Source organism: Ailuropoda melanoleuca, chromosome 9 (assembly GCF_002007445.2).
Source record: "Ailuropoda melanoleuca isolate Jingjing chromosome 9, ASM200744v2, whole genome shotgun sequence".
In the NCBI taxonomy this organism is placed as follows: Eukaryota; Metazoa; Chordata; class Mammalia; order Carnivora; family Ursidae; genus Ailuropoda; species Ailuropoda melanoleuca.
The window spans coordinates 60,135,639-60,156,363 of record NC_048226.1 but is presented as its reverse complement, the minus strand read 5'-3'; the positions used below and the strand labels follow the sequence as shown (position 1 = coordinate 60,156,363).

The following is a 20,725-nucleotide window of genomic DNA, read 5'->3' as shown; positions in this document are numbered from 1 at the left end:
AAGCCCATTTCCTATTCTAATCCTTTCCTATTATTTGGCAGGCATCAGTCTCCATGATTTTTTTATTCTATTTTATAATGCCCACATTTCTTCCTGGCTCTACCCAGCATCTGTAATACATTAATCAAGACCTGTTTCATGCAGACATCCTTTCAAATATTTGAGTGTCCATTATACTGTTCCAGATTCCTGGGAGCTTACATTCCAGTTAGAGATACATCCCGTGAGCACTATAATTTCCAAGAGTGAAGAAAATAAAGCAGGGCCTGAAGCTGCAGAGTGACTGGCTGTGTGGGGAGTGTTTCACATTGCTTTGGGAAAGAGACTTCAGAGAGGACAATTGCTCAGAGACCTGAAAAATTAGTTGGCATGAACCATTGGAAGACAGAGGAGGAATGTGCCAGGCCACTGGAACAGCAAGTATAAAACGTGACGCTGTTTCAGGACATGGAGGGCAGTGGGCCAGAGCGTGTTGACTTAGGGGCTAAGTGTGGGGGACTGGACTAGGGAAGACAAAGGAGATTTTGTGGGTCACTGTCAGAGATGTGGCTGTGTTCTGAGGATAAAGGGAAGCCATGGAGTGTTTGGAGCAAAGGAGAGACATGAAATACTTAGTTTTTTAAGAAAATCATCCTGGGGGCACCTGGGTCGCTGAGTCAGTTAAGTGTCTCACTCTTGATTTCAGCTCAAGACATGATCTCAGGGTTGTGAGATGAAGCCCGGCATCTACCTCCACGCTGGGCGTGGAATCTGTTCACAATTCCCTCTCTCCCACTCCCTCTGCCCACCCCTCCTTAAAAAAAAAGAAGGAAAGTCATCCTGGTTGGTATGTGGAGAATGGATTATTGGGGGGGGGGAAATTAAGAAGAGACTAAGAAGACATGAGACTAATCAGGAGGCTGTTAACGAGGCATAGTCAAGAGGTGATGGTGGTCTGACCCAGGGTGGAGGTGATGGAAACAGTGGGATGTGGCTGGATTCACAGTTAAGCATAGAGCAGCGGGACTTGCTGATGGAGTAAAGATGGATGGAAAGAAATCACAAATCTCCAGGAATGATCCAAGCAACTAGGAAAAACTGTGCTTTTTTCTTTTTTTTTTTTTTAAAGATTTTTTATTTATTTATTTGATAGAGATAGAGACAGCCAGTGAGAGAGGGAAGACAAGCAGGGGGAGTGGGAGAGGAAGAAGCAGGCTCATAGCGGAGGAGCCTGATGTGGGGCTCGATCCCATAATGCCGGGATCATGCCCTGAGCCGAAGGCAGACGCTTAACCGCTGTGCCACCCAGGCGCCCCAAAACTGCTTTTTTTCTAAGATAGATGGACAGGAGAAGGAGTCAGGTATGTGGGGCGGGGGGAAGAAGTACAGTGGAAATCAACATTCTGTTTTAGACACATTGAGTTTGAAGTACTATTAGTCCTCACTTCGTTGGAGGTGTCAGGTAGGCAGTTGGATGCATAAGTCTGGAATGTGAGGAGACATTAGGGCTGGAGAGTAAATTTTATTCAATAATTATTTATCATCCATGTGATAACACTTCACTGGGGTCAGAGGTGAGGTTCTCGAGTCCCCATTTATTTCCAAGGACTCTGCATGTTGTTTTCAGGAATGTCAAACTTTAGGGTAGAGCATTCTGTTAGAGTCTTGCAAGATTGCCAGATGGATACAGATGTTAGCCAGATGAATACAGATGTTAGAGAGGCGAGTTAGCCAGATGGATGTTCATGACTGTCTTTGAGGGCAATAAGCAACTATCTGGGAAGTGATCCAAATGGGTAAAAGCAGACAACACTGGTTACAGCTTTGAGCTCAGCGCTTTTGTGTTTTACTTTTGTAAGAATGAAGAGATGCTGCGTACACTGGGAATGACTTCCCTTTAACAGCTCTTGAGAGGGAATACATTCTACCTGCTGTTTTCTGTTCTTTTGAGAGAACTTCTCTACTTTTTTTGTGGGGGGGGGAGCGGGGAGATACACTGGAGTTTGTGTTGCTTTGGCACTTTTCTAGATTCTTTCCTTCCCCTGATTGCTGTTGTAAAGTGAATTTCTCTTTCTCCGTAAGAATAAAAAAAAAGGTGCAAAAGAAATGGAAAGCATGGCTCCTCTTCCTAGCCTTCAGGTAAGTTTGTCAAGCTTTGTATAACTAAATCCCTTTATAGTCTCAGAGATGATCTTGCCACCAGGTATGGTTTAGCCTGTGGGACCTGACACTTGAGTTCTCTCTGCCAATGATCAGCTGTTGACCTTAGAATAGTTTCTTTACGTCTCTGCGCCTCAGTTTCCTACCTGAGAAGGAGTGATTTAGTATGTTCCTTTTTGCTTTTATATTCTATGACACAGTTGTTCTTGGCAAGGAATCTGGGTACACCAAGGAGAATCTATCTATAACTGTATAGGTGGTTATCGTCTTACCTCACTCTTTCACTTCAACTCTTATTTCCTTATCTTTTGAATACTGGAAAGATAGTATATTGAACTTTAAAAAGTATTACATGGCTCTTTTAAGCATTGGAAGCCCAACGAGCATGCAGTATTTTATTCTGTAGAACGTATTTGTATTGGCACATGACTGGTTAGGGCATTCTAGCAAAGCATGTATTTCTAAAGGTTATGGCAAAATCTTTCTTCCTTCCATACTTTGTCAAGTTGAGATATTTAAGCTTGGTAGACTCATAATAGAGATTTAAAAACCGTGTACAAGAAAGCCTCTAATTGTTCAACATTTGACCATGTGACGTCTACAGAGGGAGAATTTAGGGGAAGGTATGTGACAAGATGAAATTTTATAGTTTCAGAGATTAAATGCTACGATTTCACAATCCAGAGGAAAAGCAACACATGGAGATGGTAGTGAGTAGATTTAAAGTGAGAAGACTTTCACAAACACCTGAGTCGTTATTAATCTTAGGCCATAGGATGTTTCCCCCAAAAAACACTGATTTCTACTGAGCTAAATGGAGTCTACCAATTAATACAAAAATATTTCAAAAATTTATAGGAAAATGATTTTTCATATTTATAGAATTCAGGGATCCTGTTCTGGTGATCCTCTATATAGAATACTTTGCCATGCTCAAAAAAGAGTATTTGCATTTGTTGCCAGCCCTAAATGAAGACATAGGTTATTAATAAACTATCAAACATACCAGAATACAAGATCACCTAAGTGCCATGTTTTAGAGCATGCCCCACCTCTCTGTACGGGTCCTTGTACTTGCACCTTGCATTTCTGTGTGTTTGATTTGGTCTGTTACTCCAGCCTGTCAGGGTCTTAATGGGAGGGATCTGGTCCTGAAATAGAAAACACATCGCTGTGTGTACATGCTTTTCCTTAAGACCATACTCATTGCCTCATACTGGTATTACTGATTAGCCACTTCTAGTCTTTTCTAGGTAAGGATATCCTGTTTACTTCCATGAGTAAATGAGTAGGAAAGGGATTTTGGAATCTAAAACATTCAAATTCTACCCATTCCTCAAAGCCATTTTCTTTCATGTAATCCTTTCTAATCTCTATTGCAGGAAGATCTATGTTCCCTAAGCAATATCTCTCAACATTTCCATTGTGTATCTTTTGTTTTTGAGAGAGAGAGCATGAAAAGGGAGTGAGGGGCAGAGGGGAGGGAGAGAGAGAATCCCAAACAGGCTCCATGCTCAGCGTGGAGCCCCACACAGGGCTTGATCCAACAACCCCCAGATCATGACCTGAGCAGAAATCAAGAGTTGGATGCTTAACCCACTGAGCCACTGAAGTGCCCCTCCATTCTATATCTTAATATTTATTTGTGTATGTGCGCCTGTCAAGGGAGACAAGGAAGGAGATAGGGTTCTTGTATCTTTCATCTCTGAGTCCTTTTCATCACCCCTTGCAAATGATCTTATACATCTAGGCGCTCAACAAATGTTGAATGAATGAATGATAGACTATGATAGACTGAGAAAGCAAGAAAGGATGACATGATGGGGATTTTGAAGTCACTCAGGGAGTGAAGGTTTTGCAGCTTGAGTAACAGGAGAGCAAAAGGCAAAGTGACCCAGTAGAGCAGATAGCCAGATCGCCTTCCACATTAGAAATGCCCGCATGGCAAAGGAAGGAGCTCCAGGGCCATACCCTCTGCTGGCTATAATGAGGAACTTACTCTCCTGGATTAACTTCTGAACTGCTTTAGCAATCTCTATATTTTGAAATGAAATTAAACTCATGAAGTAAAAATATCTAAGCACTAGAATTTAAGGGACTTTGGGCACCTGGGTGGCTCAGTCGGTTAAGTGTCTGCCTTCAGCTCAGGTCATGATCCCAGGGTCCTGAGATCATCAAGCCCCACGTCCAGCACTCTGCTCAGTGGGGAGCCTGCTTCCCCCTCTCCCTTCCTGTTCCCTCTGCTTGTGCTCTCTCTTTGTCAGATAAATAAAATCCTTAAAAAAAAAAATTTAAGGGACTTATTCATGAAATATCTTTATACACTTACCGTATGCTTAAAAAATAAATATTGGTTTTTTAGAAGTGCATTTCACTCTATTTTTATGTCTGATTTTGCTTAGATTTATGGTGAATATGTGCCAAATTCCAAAATTACTGTTAACTTCATCTAGAATCTTTTAATTCCTAGGTCATTTTTTAAATGGGTGAAATACTTTAAGATAGAAAAAGACTGAGTATAATATTGTCATTCGTATATCTTACCATCTAATTATGTTGGACCTTGGGTTTTTTTTTCTTTAAGATTTTATTTATTTATTTGACAGAGAGAGCATGCACACGAGCAAGCACAAGCAGGGGGAACAGCAGGCTGAGGGAGAGGGAGAAGCCCTGGGACTTTATCCTAGGACCCTGGGATCATGACCTGAGCCAAAGGCAGACACTCAACCAACTGAGCCACCCAGGTGCCTGGGTTTGGTTTGGTTTGGCTTGGTTTGGTTTTTGTTGTTGTTGTTGTTGTTGTTGTTGTTGTTGTTGAAGTAATCTCTAGGGATGCCTGGGTGGCTCAGTTGGTTAAGCATCTGCCTTTGGCTCTGGTCATGATCCCAGAGTCCTGGGGTCCCGCATTGGGCTTCTTGCTGCTTAGCAGGGAGGCTGCTTCTCCCTCTGCCTGACACTCCCTGTGCTTGTGCTCGTACTCACTCTCTCTGACAAATAAATAAATCTTTTGTAAAAAATTTAAAAAAAAAATCTCTATGCCCAAAGTGGTGTTTGAACTCACAACCCCGAGATCAAGAGTCACATGCTCTGCCAACTGAACCAGCCCTGTGCCCTGATTGTGTTGGACCTTAACGTTCTGCCATGCTGTTTCATATATTGAAGCAAATAAAGTCACAAATCCGGTTGAACTTTTTTCCCTTCCCCATGTACTGAGGTCATTTTCCCTCCTCATATTCTCTCTTATCTAAAATGTCTTGTAACAGATTTGGGGCTCAATTATATTTGAGTATATTTTATAACTAATTTATGAATACTTGTAACCTGTAAGTTATCATTTAGTGTGTATACTTTGTATGTAAAGGAGGGTCTTTTTTTCTTTTAGTGTGCAGTCTTTAGAAATGTAGATACGTAGTGAAAATGAGGTGTCTAGGAAGACTGACAGAATAGGAATTCTTTACCTCCTTAGGCTATAGGAGGAGTTTCTTAATTTCTAGGCAAGTGCATTTTTTGCCCTGGGAACAACAATTTGATTTTCTGTACCAAAAGTGAGTGTCTCTCTGTTTTTCTTGAAACACAGGCTTTCTTGGAAGCAATATTGCAAATAACAAATGAATGCTGCCATGCATGTAAACAATATGATTTCACATAAATCATGTCAGAAAAAAATTGCATCTTTTGAAATAGAAATAAACACAGTAGTTGATAAAGTGAGAGAAGAATACATGACGGGCGCCTGGGTGGCTCAGTGTGGTTAAGCAGCTGCCTTCAGCTTGGGTCATGATCTCTGTCCTGGGATGGACCTACCCCACCCCCCCAAATCAGGCTCCCTGCTCAGTGGGGAGCCTGCTTCTCCCCTGCTGCTCCCCCTGCTTGTGCTCTCTCTCTGTCAAATAAATAAATAAAAAAAATAATACATAACTTATTCACTGTCAATACTTGAAGAAAGCACTATTGACACAGATGAAATGCATTATTAGAATGAGGCAGAAATATTGCCTTATGAGAAACAGATCAGAGCAGAAGCTTTTGTCATCCAGGAACTGGTCATTGGCAGGTCCCTGGGCATTTCTTGCCAGCACCTCCAGTTATGTGGCAGTGTTTTGATTCGGCCCAAATGCCTGAGACCACGAAGGGAGGAAAAGACAACAGACTAATAGTTCAGAGTGGAATTCAGTCCTCCTCATCACCTGCTAGATAAGACCGCCTGGTTTGCTGTTGCCTTGGGGTCTGCCACAGGCACACACGAGCTCTTACAAGCAATATTGGAGGCATTCGGATGTAGCTCGATACTGGTTCCCAGCTGATATTACAACCACAATAAGGTGTGGCTGTTTTTCCAGAGCTGCTGTTTGGAGAAAGGAGTTAAAGGTAACAATTTAGAGAAAGTTTGCAGTACCGGAGGAAAGCTAAACTGTGCTAGAATGACTATACCACCAGCCTCCTCTCCCCTTGCCACCACCCTGCACCCCTGACACACACTCGGCCTGATCAGATTTAGACACCCTCTTCTGTGCTCGCAAAGCCCCTGTGCATGTGCTTATCAGAGCACTTACCACCTCCAGCTGTCCTTGCGCTTTTACTGTCTTTCCCCATGTTAAGAACATGAGCTCTTGAAGCCCTGGGGCCTGTCTCACCGCCCACGGTGTTCCTGATGTACGTTTACACTGCGCCTGCTACGCAGCAGACGCCCGTGCCCCACCGACTGCGCACTAACTCCTGGGAACCCACCACGGTGTGCCTGGCTGGCGGCTGCTTTCCTCCTGAATATAGCTGAAGGCCTCTGGACTTTCTCTGGCATCAGAGCTTACAGCAGGGCTTTGTATCACACCTCCTCAGTTACGAAACTAGGATTGCCCGGGAGCAGGAGTCCAAGGTAGAAAATAAGCAAATCAGTGTAGTCGGGTGTGGGCATGCTCATTTCATCTGATAAATTCACTCCAGTGTTGTAACTCCCTAAGCCTTTGATTCTTCTTCTGCACCATGCTAGGAATGTTCTGCCATTACAGCTCCACTGAATGTAGGGCCAAGTCTCACCAACAGACAAGGAAACTGACAGAGAGCTACTTCCAGCTTTAAAACAAACATTGAGTCCAGAGCTTCTGGCAAGCGCACCCATATGATTAAATTTGGCTCAACTCCTTTGTTCCATCCTTTTTGGTTTAAAACTCTTAGGATCTACCCCCACGCATATTCCCCAGGTTTCTGACAATATATATTTTCAAAACCTTGCAATTCTCTTGATGTATAAACTGCTGCTTTCTACTTGTCCTGTGGAACGTGTTGAGATCTGAGCTTGGTTCTGTGTTTTGAGCCAACCAGGGGTAAGTATGTGTCTCAAGGAGAATGGCTGTCCACTAGTGAGACAACTGCAGCGTTCCTGTGAGGGAAGGCTCATCTCTTCAAACACTAGGAGAGAAGCTGCTTTCTACTCACAAGGGAGGCTCAGAGTGACTTGGGGGTTCTCACCTCTGTTTGGCTACAACCAATTGTCCCTTTTCCATGTTTCAGGGATCCATTCCTTCACAGTCAATGTTCTCACCTTCACATGAGAACTTGGTAAGGCTGTGTGGATTTACCTGACATTATAATTTTGCAATCTACGAAATTAAATTTGTGTTGATTTACAGCAGTATAAGCCCTGTGACAATTGGACGTAAGGGATACTTTTAGGGCTGCAGGACAAATTCTCTGGTTCTCTGACCATGACTTGAGCTGAGAATTTGAAGACCTGAGCTTCTCATTTTCTTTCCATAAATGTTCCAGTGTATTCATGGGAATTGACCCATATCACAGTCTATATAGTAATGATTACTGCTGTGATGGTCTAGTGAAGGAGCCACGAACATCACAGGCATCTACAGGGGATAATCTGATTCATCAGTATGTCACGACAAGCCATCAATGTCTACCATACTGTGTCCCACTGGTAAAGGAGCTCAGCAGTGCATTTGAGCCCAAGGCATGACCAAACCATTTCTCCAATCCCATTTTTTTTTTAAAAAAGAACTATTTATTTATTTGAGAGAGAGAGAGGGAGAGTAGGGGGAGGCTCAGAGGGATAGGGAGAGAGAGAATCTCAAACAGACTCCCCACTGAGCATGGAGCTGATGCAGGGCTTGATTCCATGACCCTGAGATCGGACCTGAGACAAAATCAAGAGTCAGATGCCCAACTGAGCCCCCCGCCCCACTTCAATCCCATTTTTGAGGGTCAATTTCCTGGGGTTATTCTTGGCATGATACTTTGTATCAGTTAAGACCTGAAGATAGAAACCACACAACAGAATATAATAGGAATGTTAATTAGGTATGAAGTTGTTAAATAGGTAACTAAAAGGTAAAACTACTACCCTGAGGTATCAAGTAGGTATCAAATGCAGGAAGCCGCTACCATGAGGTCTAGGGCTGAGAGAACAGAAAGAAGTGATTGGACTCATTAAGATGTAATAATTTAGAGGTGGGGTTCTGCAGAACTGAGACAGGACTTCTAAGAGGCACTGGCCAGTTGGTGCTGATGTTCCTGAGTTCTGGAGAAAGACTGTCCACCTGGGGAGAAGGCTGTAAGTCCCTTCTTCCTCCCCCAAGCTTGCAGGCTGCCTTTATCACCTGGCAAAGCTACAGTGTGGTCTGCAGGGCTTCGGCTCCAGCATGACAAAGCAGACAAGGGTAGATTTGCAGCTAAGGGTCAGTAACGTCCTAAGTAGCATATTTACCCTTCCATGCTGACTTCAGCCAGATGGAACCTTCTGAGGGTTTCTTGGTTCTAGAAGAACCCAAAAGTCTCCCAGAATAGTTTTCTTTGGTTTCACAGAGGGGAGGGACAGAAGGTGGTTTTTCCCTTCTCAATGCATAAGTGGACTGGAGAGGTTTTACCCTGGAAGTAGATAACCCATACCAGGCAGCCTCACTCTGTCCCTAACCCATATTCTCCACAAAGATCCCAAGGAGGAGAAAAAGCCAGTCAGGGCTTTCCTCACAGGCTGGCCCTTTATACTTTGCTTGCTCATCCTGTAATCAGACTGTCCTAAAATATCTCTCATTTTAATTGGATGTCATTTTTCAATTTGATACCACATCTTTGTCAAGGGGTGAATATAAAGAGTGCATTAGTGAAGTAAGTGAACGAAACAGAAAGATGTAGCCATTGAAGGGGCTTATAAAGGAATAACTGAGCTGAGAAAGGTCAGAGCAATCTCGCAAAAACAATTCCAACCTTTCAAATGCTGGAGGATATATCTGGTAAAAAAAAAAAAAAAGAAAAGAAAAAAAAAAGAAGAAGTACGGATGAATACACTAGGATGAATTAGCAAGACACAGGGCTGTTTGGCATAAAATAGATAAATTAGGTCTGTGTTTATGATGGGAAAATGTAATTTGATCACCTGTGGGTTTACAGAATAATAATGGTTCCTTTGGAGTGTTTCAGGAAGACCGTTATGTATGCCTTGTGATCCGTATTCTTTCATATTGTCTCTTATGAGTCTCGGTTTTTCTACGAGGTTTTTATTATCATGAATGGATTCTTTTTTTATACTCTGTCCTATTTTTTATTTTCCCTGTCTTCCTTCTCCTCTTCCCTTTTAGCTCAGATCTGATTCTTGTCTAAGTGTTTCTACAGAATTCTCACTTGTCCTTACGTTTTTGCCTGTATTAAATTATTCACCAAGAGAGACAACTGTTACTGTGGAGAAACCTCTGGGAGTGCAGTCGGCTCTTGACTTTGCCGAAGGCTGTATATAGATCTGTTCAAAAGTTAGAACCTCAAGGCTTCAGTTTTGTCTTCCATAAGTTGAAGAAATTAGACTATGTTATTCCTAATATTGCTGCAATTTCTAACACGGTAGGTATAACTCTGGAACTTTGAAGGAGTTTTTCAGGATTGGGGACTATTGCTCTAACAAATACTGCTCACATGGAGGAAAAAAAAGATTTTTCACTTACGCAAACCCCATAGAGAAAATGCCCATGTTTAAATAGTAAGACTCTTCCAAAATGAGACTTTTTGTGGCTCTCAGTATCAAATGATGCTGAGTTCTGAGATGACTTTCTATCCAGGGCAGAAATTTGAAACAGGTGTGGTAGTTGTGATCTGTTGACTTTTAAAGTGAAAAGAGAGAGACTTGAACAATCTAAATTGCCAATTATTACAGGTTTACTAACTGGAATATATCTCTGAAATTAAAAGTCCCTCACAAAAGGATCTGGAGTTATAGGTGAAGATTTTTTCTTGGGTTAAAGTATAAGACATATCTCTATATCCGCTTAGGGTTGAAGTAATGGACAGAAAATTGAGGCAGTAGGCCTGGAAGCACTGTTTAGTGGAGCAGTTAGGCTGCAGCATCTGTCATTCTATTGATCTCTTGGACTGATTCCATTTATCTGGTGGGCAGGCTAGTGTCTCCTGACTACCTCACCTCTGGCGGTGCATGATTTGGATCGCATTCTTCTATGTAGTAGGGACCCCTTTTTCAGTGAGGCTTAATCAAATGCTAGGACCCAAGCTCCTCTTCAATGAGAGCAGCAGTAATAGACTTAGTGTTATTTTCCCAAGAGAAATAGATATATCTGATAAATTTCAGTGATTCTCCATCCATCCATCCATCCATCCATCCATCCATCCATCCATCCATCATTGATTGATTCAATGAATAGTCACTGAACATCTACCATAAACCAGGCACTATGACAAGTGCTGGTGAGTCAGTCCTGAACAAGCCAGACACGACTCTGGTCTCATGGAATTTACAGCCTCTCCCATCATAAATTTCTGATCCTCACTTGTTCTTCTTTTCTTCCTCCTCCTCCTCTTTTCAAGCCTCCGAAAGATTCAAGCATATTTTTGTCATAATCGAAAGCTTTTTTTTTGACAGGTTAAAAATTATGTGGTACAAATCTTAGAGAAAAAATTCGCAGGGTTTGTTGGCTGTGATGCACTTTAAATGCGTTTTTAATCCCCCATTGGGATTTTTAGATTCCTTTGAGCAAAGCTTTTTCCTGTTGGAGTAGATGGGCTTTACTGGCTGCTGTGTGGCCTCCCCCCCATCCTCAATGCACTTGTTTTCTTTCTGAAATTCTCTGTCTTTACATTTCTTTTCTGTCATATTATATAAGACGGAGACTGGGAATTATGGGAGAACTACTTCATGTTACTTCATAACTCAAGGAAAAGGCAAGAGAGGAAACTACTTTTATTAATAATGCTAATAATTATTAAGGCAATATTTATTATTAAACACTAGGCAGTGTGTCTAGAATTTCTAGTGAGGTATGTATTTGTTTTCCCAGAACAATATCTTCTTTATTGAGATCTGATAAAATAATCTGCAGATTGCAAGGGCTCCAATGTACTGTTGACTCATTGTTCCTTTAACCTGTTTTTCCTTCTTGATTAATACATTACAAGTAACTCTAGATCAACCTCAAATTCTTTCAAGAACTTAAAGCTATTTTTATAATTTAAGACTTCTGTAGCTTCTTTTCAAGTTCAGTATTTGGCAATGTTCTGGTAGAAGCCTCCCAGAAATGTATGTGTATTGTCATTTCAAAGTGGCCTCTTTCAGAGCCTGACTGCTATGGAAATTCAGCTTATTATGAATCATTTATTATTATTTTTTAAAGATTTATTTATTTTAGAGAGAGAGCATGTGTGTGCAAGTGGAGGGAATGGCAGAGGGAGAGCATCCCAAGCAGACACCGGCCCCTGCTGGGCACGATGCCCAACTGGGGGCTCAATCCCACAACCCTGAGATAATGACCTGAGCTGAAACCAAGAGTTGGAGCCTCAACCGACTGAGCCACCCAGGTGCCCCTTATTATGAATCATTTAAATGAATAACACTTATTGCCAATCCTTTGCTAGTCTAAAAAAATCTATATGATAAACCTCAAGGATGCCAGGTGGTAATATGCAGATTTTAAACATACCGTGGTGTGCTATGCTTTAAAAAATACAATAGAGTTCAGAATCTAATTCAGCGGATAGAAAATCTCTATTTCAAAAATAACTCTTTTCATGATTAGCTACTGTGATTGTGTTTTAGAGTATCGCGGAAGCCCCTTGAAATACCAGTGCTCTTTAGTGGGGCTTCAATCGTGAATCATATGTTGAGGTGTGGCCCTTTCTCGAGTCAATACCTTTCCTGAAAAGGGCCTCCTGGGCCTGTTATTGAAGTAGCTACAGAATGGGTCAGACAGTCCCCTTTAGAAACCCCATTCCAGGGGCGCCTGGGTGGCACAGCGGTTAAGCGTCTGCCCTCGGCTCGGGGCGTGATCCCAGTGTTCTGGGATCGAGCCCTACATCAGGCTCCTCCGCTATGAGCCTGCTTCTTCCTCTCCCACTCCCCCTGCTTGTGTTCCCTTTCTCGCTGGCTGTCTCTATCTCTGTCAAATAAATAAATAAAATCTTAAAAAAAAAAAAAGAAAAGAAATCCCATTCCAGAGTAGTACATCTAGATTCTTTTTCTCAGACTTCCACAACAAATATATACTTCTGGTAGATAAGCATGATTCTGAAACTGGGCTTCCACCTTTTACCCAATCAGGCAAACTTAGGACTCAAAAAACTCTGTGTGTCTGTGTGTGTGTATGTGTGTTTGTGTGTCTGTGTGTTTGTATTCTGGGAATTTTGTTTTCTTTTTTAAGGTTTATTTATTTATCTGAGAGAGAGAGAGAGAATTAGCGAGCATGGAGTGGGGAGGGGCAGAGGGAGAGGGACAGGGAGAGAGAATCCCAAGCAGACTCCCAGCTGAGCACAGATCCTGATACACACGGGGCTCAGTCCCAGGACTCTGAGTTCACACTCAAGCCAAAACCAAGAGTCAGATGACCAACCGGCTGAGCCATTCAGGCGCCCCTATTCTGGCAATTTCCAAACACACACAAAAATAGTAAGAACAAAACGACTTTCTATGTCATCATATTTCTTCATTATCAACATTTTGCTAATCTTGTTTCATCTATTAAACCGTTTTTGTCTTAGAATATTTAAACTAAATCCCAGACATCATATTTTTTACCCATAAATACTTAAGTGCATTTCCTGGATTTTTAATGTTAAAGTTAAAAATTTGAGATAAAAAAATGTTAAGTTTATTTTTGTTTTGTGTCTGAAATTAGCATTGTTCCATTCCAGTTAGCTCTGTTCCATGTTGATACATTTAGTTTTCCTACGTTCACTTTTGTCTTTCCTTAACCGTCACCAAAACTGTTTTGTTGTTGTTATGGCCAGCAGTTATATACTCGTCCCTTTGTAAACACAGCATGGCAGCTGCATGATTTATGGGTATGTGTAAGTAATTTAAAAACTTTGTTCTCACTGACTATTTCTCTTGGTAATCAGATCATTAGTGTCAGATTCTTTAGGCTTGAATCATCACGATCCCCTTACAAGCTCCACGAGTCATGCAGGAAGAGTGGGTATGTCGCATATAGATGAGTAAAAGGAAACCAGATCATTTGGGTAGACCGAGGCAAACATGATTTAGATTTTATCAGAGTAAGAATTATTCTACTTCACAATGTAGTCCCATGTGTGTCTGTGCTCTGAAACTACGATAAGTCGGCTAGCTTTAAAAACATAAATACAAGAATGAGGTCATTTGGATGGTTTCTGCTTTACTTCTCTTCTCTGTAATACCACTGATCACAGTGACTGATATCCTTTACAGCGGAACTCCCACCTCCGTATACAGCCATTGCCAGTCCCGATGCCAGTGGTATTCCAGTAATAAACTGCCGCGTGTGCCAATCTCTCATCAACTTGGATGGCAAGCTTCACCAGCATGTGGTTAAGTGCACGGTTTGCAATGAAGCTACGGTAAGTGGGGATTTCCATTAATAAAGCATAAATTGTTATCTGCCATCTTGTCTCTAAAGGAAATACTCCAGTAATGTTACTTAAAGGTAATTGTGGGCTGGATATAGATACGGCCATATTTTCTCATCCTTTCTTTCTTCTCTCTGGTTCTCTTTTATCATACAAAGATGTCTCCAGGTGTTTAAAGTTAATTCCATCATGAAAATTTCATGGTGAATCTAAGTATAATGCCATTTGGCTCTTTACTTTCTAACATGAGACTGACCCTAGTCAGATATTTATAATTATCCTCAGTGTCTCTCCACATCACAGCTAAATCCATTTTGATTTTCACAAAAATGAAGATATACCAAATTGCACTTCAAATGTGGACTTTGTACTTACTCTGTCAAAAATTATTTAAACTTGCTTTCCATCTGTAGGATGTCTGTATGGTTTTTCTGGACTCAAGATTATGCATTTATTATTGATAGCGGTGCCAAAGTCTTTAAAAAGCTTGGTATTTTATTCTATTTGCTTGATAGTAAGTTAGAGAAATGTTCAAAAAATTTGAAGGGCACATTTTTTTTAACTGAACCTTGAGAAGAACAACTACATTTTAAGTTAAATTTTTACAGTTTCAAGTAATGAACTGGCAAAGTGTTTACTAGTTAGATTAAATATATTTCTACTTTTGTGTTTAGCTTTATTTTTAAAATTTCAATCTCAAAATCTGCAATTATTATTTTTATTATTTTTTAATGTTTTTTTTTATTACAGTATGTTAGTCACCATACAGGACATCCCTGGTTTCTGATGCAAGGCAAAATCTGCAATTAAATATTAGTTGTTGGTATTTGTATATTTTTCCTTTTTAGAAAAGTCTTTTAAAAAGTCAGAGATTATTGTGTCTCTGGGAACCATGAAACATGTATACTGGGCTTTATATGTTTTATAGAAAAGTCATAAAATAAAACCTTAAGTAATGAAGCAATATATTTCATTGTAAATATATATTTTTTTATGAGGGACATCATTTGGAGATGAACTTTACTGTGTAAATAGAGGCGATACTTATAAAACCAGCTATTTTCTTTTTAGGTTGAACACTCACTAGCAAACTTGGCATTAACCTCCGTAGCGCTCATTTTAGAGTTAGCAACCAAATAAGAGTTGTCAGACATAAGATGGCAATTAAAAAAAACAAAAAACAAAAAAACAAAAACCCAGGACCTGAGAGATTTCTTTGGATTTGATGTTACTGTTGTTTTTTTCTCCTTATTCCACCATCCCTACAAACTTTTGTTTAATGAGTAGAAAAAAACTTTTAAAGCTTTATATTTACCCTTGGAAGTAAACAGAACAGGCTATGGATTTAGCCAACAGCCTCAATCTGGTTGCTCAGAAGTGGTGAGTTCATTATTCCAGAACAATAGGATTTGGTTACAAATAAACTACTTCTGGACATAAAATTGTGCTGACATTTTTATATCATTATAACTCCTGTTAAGTAAGGAAATGTAAGTATTTCTCAATATTCTAGAGAAAATGAATAGTATCTAATTAGATTGCCTTGTGTGGAATCAGTTATATTACAGGGAAGGAGAAGAGGGGGAAATGTGTGTGAGGAGTGCTTTAACAGATGCCTTGCCAATGTTTGCAATATAATTTGATCTTAAATTTATGAGTGAAGAGGTGTTAAGCAACTAGCAGCTTCTCTGGAGAAATTATGGGTTGGAGAGAACAGGTAAATGGACCAGGGTCCAACAGAGCAGCTCCCTTCTGTTCACTATCACCGTCCCCTGCTCAGTTTCACTGTGCTTCATTCTCCTCATGTCACCTAGAACAGGGGATCAGTGTGTCTATTCTCCTGGGCAGCCACTTCTGATAGGAACCTGATATTTCTGAGGAGATTAAAAAAATGAAACATAAAGCAAAAAAACAAGGCTAATGAAAGTCCTTCTTATTTCAGTAGATAGAATTGGGAAAGAAAGGAGAGAAGTTGGGGGAGAGAAAAGATGGACAAATTTTAGCAAGGCTTAGAGAATGTAGAATTTAAGGTTAAGGGAGAAGCAATTTCTTGGGCAAGTTAATGGAAAAGTTGAGAAGCCCTGGAGGGAGAGTGTAGCTAATTGGCTGCGTGATTATGAGTCTGAGATCTGGAGGCTGATGGGCTGGGGTTTGAATCCTTGCTCTGCCACTTGATAGCTGTCTATCCTTGAGACTTACCTTCTCCACACTGTGTTTCCTCATGTAGAGTGATATAAGAATAATATCTACCTAATAGAGTTGCCCTTGGGATTACAGGGGTAAGGTGCCCAGCCCAGCACCAGGCACATACAAGCTCATTTTACTAAGTAAGAATATTAAAATTTATGCATAAGGACAATACCATCCCCCCCCCCCATTTCCTGCAGATCAGATATGACAAGGTATGGGCGGGCACTAAAGACCACTTCTAGTTTAGTCGCCTTATTTTGTAAATGAGGGAACTGAAGTCTAGAAGTAAGGTGGGAATAAAATATAAAAAAGCTTGTCATTTGCCAAGTACACATTTACTTAATGGGAAAATTTGGATATACAGGAATTAACCCGATTTCTGGTTTTCTTGAAATTTTAGATTGGATGGGAATACATTTTGGATGTTTATAAATTTTAGATAATCAGATTTTATCTGTTATATAGTTTAATAAATTGTTGATGACTTATTGCTAACTTTTATATATTTCTAACAAGATTGTTTACTTATATTTTTAAATCTTTTTTTTTTGAAACGTGTTACAGATTCACAGAAGAGTTACAAAAATAATAGTACATATTATGTACAGAGAATTCCCACAGACCCTGTACTCACATTCCCCAAATGCATTAATAGTTTGTCACATTGGCTTTCTCTCTCTAAAGAAATAAATAATCTTTTTTTAAAATTTTTTAAATTTATTTTTATTTTTTTAAAGAACCTTTTAAGGCAATTGCAGACATGGGGCTCTTCTACCCCTAAACATTTTAGTGTGAATTTCCTTAAAAAAACAAACAGGACATTCACTTATGTAATTATAGTACAATGATCAAATACAGGAAATTAACATTAATACAATGACTAATATCCTAATATCCTACCTTTGGACCTAATTCATATTTGCTCAATGATTCCATTAAAAACAACGACCACAGTATGGTCCAGGAGTGAATCCAGAATTCCATGCTGTATTTGGATATCATGTCTGTTTAATCTCCCTTTATCTCTAATGTAGTCTTTCTTTGTCTTTGATTGCCTTGAGATTTTCAAAGAGTACAGGCAAGGTGTTTTGTAGAATGTCCCTCAGTTTGGGTTTGTCTGATATTCCCTAATGATTGATTCAAGCTATACGTTTTTGGCAGGTATGCCCAGGAGTGATGATCTCGTCCTCATTGCTTCATAGGGTTATTTACTCTAACAAGCCTAAGGCCTTTATTTAAAGGAGTTTTCTTTGGTGTTTATTCTTGCTTTTAAATTTACTGTAAAGTCTAAAAAAATGGTAGCATTAAGAGTTTCTGCAAGTTGTTTGTTTAAGTTAAAAGCTGTAATAAAATTAATCACTTCTTATATTCTAGGCAGTAAAGTCCACATTGGTTATATACTCCTCTTTGCCCACTATTCCTAATGAGGTTGCTCTTCCCAAACAGGTGCAAGAACCTGTAGTGAATGTTTGCACCTGGCAGGACAGATGGTTGACTTTGTCTGGTCTTAAAACTTCAAAGGGAAAACAATTCTTATTGTAAACTTAAATTTTCTTCTCATATTAAAGGGGCACTGCAAACTAATTTTGAAATATACCCTTCACAATTACATCTCTGCAGCCCCAAAATTTCATAGAATGCTTGCCTACATTTGAACTATTTTAAAACCATTTATGATGCACTTTTCCTTAACCTGTACTCTGGTAGCATCATGGGGGTCTAAGTTTTTAAGGAATCATTTCCTTTTTATATACAAACAAACTTTGGCAACCTGTCCTTTGGTTAATTTGCTGTGTTTGCATTTCCTTCCCTTATCTAGCCAATCAAAAACCCCCCAACAGGGAAGAAATATGTTAGATGCCCTTGTAATTGTCTCCTCATTTGTAAGGACACATCTCGGCGAATAGGATGTCCGAGACCTAACTGGTAAGAGATAAAGATTCATTTATTCGTTCATTCATTTGTTCATCCTACAAATACTTATTAAAGGCTTATTATGTGTCAGGCTTTGTTCTAATCTTTGTCCTCAAAGTGATTATAGGACCTAGATTATTATTGTTTCTTTGTTAAAAGGAATGATGTGATTAGTTTGAAATTAATGGTCACAAGTATTTATAAGATATAATATTTTTCAATGAGCAAGGAAAGTTCTCTTGATGTTATGTAAGTACTTAATGCACTCTAATAAATTAGTGACTCCTTAAACTTATTTAAAAGTAACCACTTATCCCCATGGTTGTGTGTATAGTGAGGTTATTAGGAATGCTTGTAATAAGGGTATTTATGAGCTCTCTAGTTGCAACCTGCCTACAAGTGTTATCTGAGTGAATAGAATAAACCCATTGTGTAATGCATGTAGTCAGGTGTTTAAACAGTTGCAGTAAAGGTGTTTTTAAGAACGCTGTTTGCAAGCCACTTCAGACATCTGTTCTATCAGTGAAGGGAGGTGACACCCAACTGTAATATATATATATATATATATGCGTGTATATATTTGCATATATGTGCATATATTTGCATATATATGTGTATATATACACATATATGTATACATATGTGTATATATACATATATATGTATACATGTGTATATATCCATATATATATGAAGTGATTAAATATGTTTCAAAGAAAAATTAAAAAATAAAAGTGACCACCTAGTTTACCTTTGATGTAATTCATCTTAACCTGGAAGTGTTCTAGTCGTCATTGTGTACCTCACTGTGTGCGATACTAGTCTTTGCTGAACATAATCTGTGCAATAAATTTTGGAGCTGTTTGCCCTAATCAAATGCCAGTATAGATGTGCCCAGATAGGAGTATCTCAAGACTTTCACTGTGTTTTTTGTGTGATTTCTGGCATTTTGACCATTATATGAATCATTTGCAACCCCATCTGATAGAATAGACAGGAAAGAAACCTCCCATTTTCCTTTTTGTCCAACTCTGGCTAAATAGATATCGAAGAATACCAGCCCACCCGGAGAAATCTGGCTGTGACTCAGCACTTTGTACCTTCATAGCACACACATATTTGTTGATGGAGGATATTTTAACGTGTGTAGTCCTCTACCAAACTCAACTTGTCTTCCTAGATAGGGAATGATACAAATGACGTTCTGATTTGAACTTGTAGGAACTTAGAAATGGCAGTTGAATGGTTCCCAAAACCATTGATTAGAACCAACACCATAATATATGGTTTCTATCACAAATATTTAAAAAAGCCTTTTTTTTTGCTTTTGAAATCATTGCTGCTTTCTGTGAATTTGGCTTCAAAGCCTGACAATTTATAAAACAAGTATAATCTATTTTCAGTGCTATGCCATATATTACAGGTTTTGCCCTCAGTCCATTTGTGGGGTAATAAAGTTGTTTCCTTTCTCTCTCCACAGTAGACGCATAATTAACCTTAGCCCAGTAATGCTTATATCTGAAGAACAGCCAGCCCAACCTGCATTGCCAGTCCAGCCAGAAGGTACAAGGGTCGTGTGTGGGCATTGTGGAAACACATTCCTGGTAAGTAACCAGACATTTGTCATAGTGGCATCACTCTGTAAATGTAGGTCATAATCACATACATTTGGCCACTGCTCATGGTCTTATAGTTTTATCCAACTGCAAATTAGTCAGAAGATTAAAAGAAAACCTTTCTAAGAAAGACAGTTCATCAGAGGTGCATCTGGGATGTCCTGCATCTTTTGTGAATCAGATAAAAGGTACATCCTCTGGTTGGTTCATTTGCAAAAAGGGGCCTGTCTGGGTAGACCAGTGAGAAACAGTGCCCTTTCCTTCTGGGCTTAGCAACATGGGTGTCTTGGCGTGGTGTGTGGCTGAATCTTAGCTTTACTGTCACCTCCTCAGCAGAAAACAAAGTGCACAGTCTCATGTGGTGGCCCTGCTTTGTGGTGTCTAGATTCAAGAAAAATTCTTGTTATAATTTATCAATTTTTTTCTGATTTTTAAAAATTAAACTTGGAGTAAAGGGAATTAACTCCGGTGTCCATAATTAGATAAACTACTTGGAAAAAAAATAAGGTGTAAGTACTTAGATATAAGCAAAATTTACAGGAGTTCTTGTTTTACTGCTTTTAACTTTAACCCTAAGTTTGATTTTTAAAAGTTAATTTCCTAATGCTTTACTCTGTCAGGAAGATTTTCTTTTGTTATTCAGACTTCGTGGGAGACAACAGTTTTCCTTAGAACCCAAGTAGTAATGAAAACTTTCAGAGTGTGAGCATGGGCAGGGCCGAGGTCACTAGTGGTCTTGCACTGCAAGATCTGCTGTCTTGGCATAAACTAAGAGATGAACCCATTTAAGAAAGTGTAGATGATTTGCTTTTTTTCCTTCTAATTTTAATTTTTAGTAGAGTAATTCATGTACTTAGTTTCAATGTCAAATAGGATTATAAACCTATTATGTATTATATAATATATATATTCCCTATATTTTATATATGTAGCGGTCATTCCTAAATACTGTCCCCCATATACTTTGAACTCTCTCAGCTGCTCTCCTGGTATTTACCTACATGTGTTTAAATTGTTTGCTTATTCTTTTTTTTTTTTTTTTC

The 20,725-nt window shown here is 39.4% G+C and overlaps 1 protein-coding gene across 1 annotated transcript in view; it reads left to right on the top strand.

The window, feature by feature from the left end:
• PIP4P2 (phosphatidylinositol-4,5-bisphosphate 4-phosphatase 2) overlaps positions 1 to 20,725 on the top strand; it is a 68,852-nt gene that overhangs the window by 15,129 nt on the left and 32,998 nt on the right. The window contains exons 2-4 of the mRNA XM_011221539.3: positions 13,805 to 13,953; positions 17,972 to 18,078; positions 19,547 to 19,670. Of these exons, the coding sequence (XP_011219841.2) occupies positions 13,805 to 13,953; positions 17,972 to 18,078; positions 19,547 to 19,670 (380 nt within the window). The remainder of the gene's footprint in view (positions 1 to 13,804; positions 13,954 to 17,971; positions 18,079 to 19,546; positions 19,671 to 20,725) is intronic.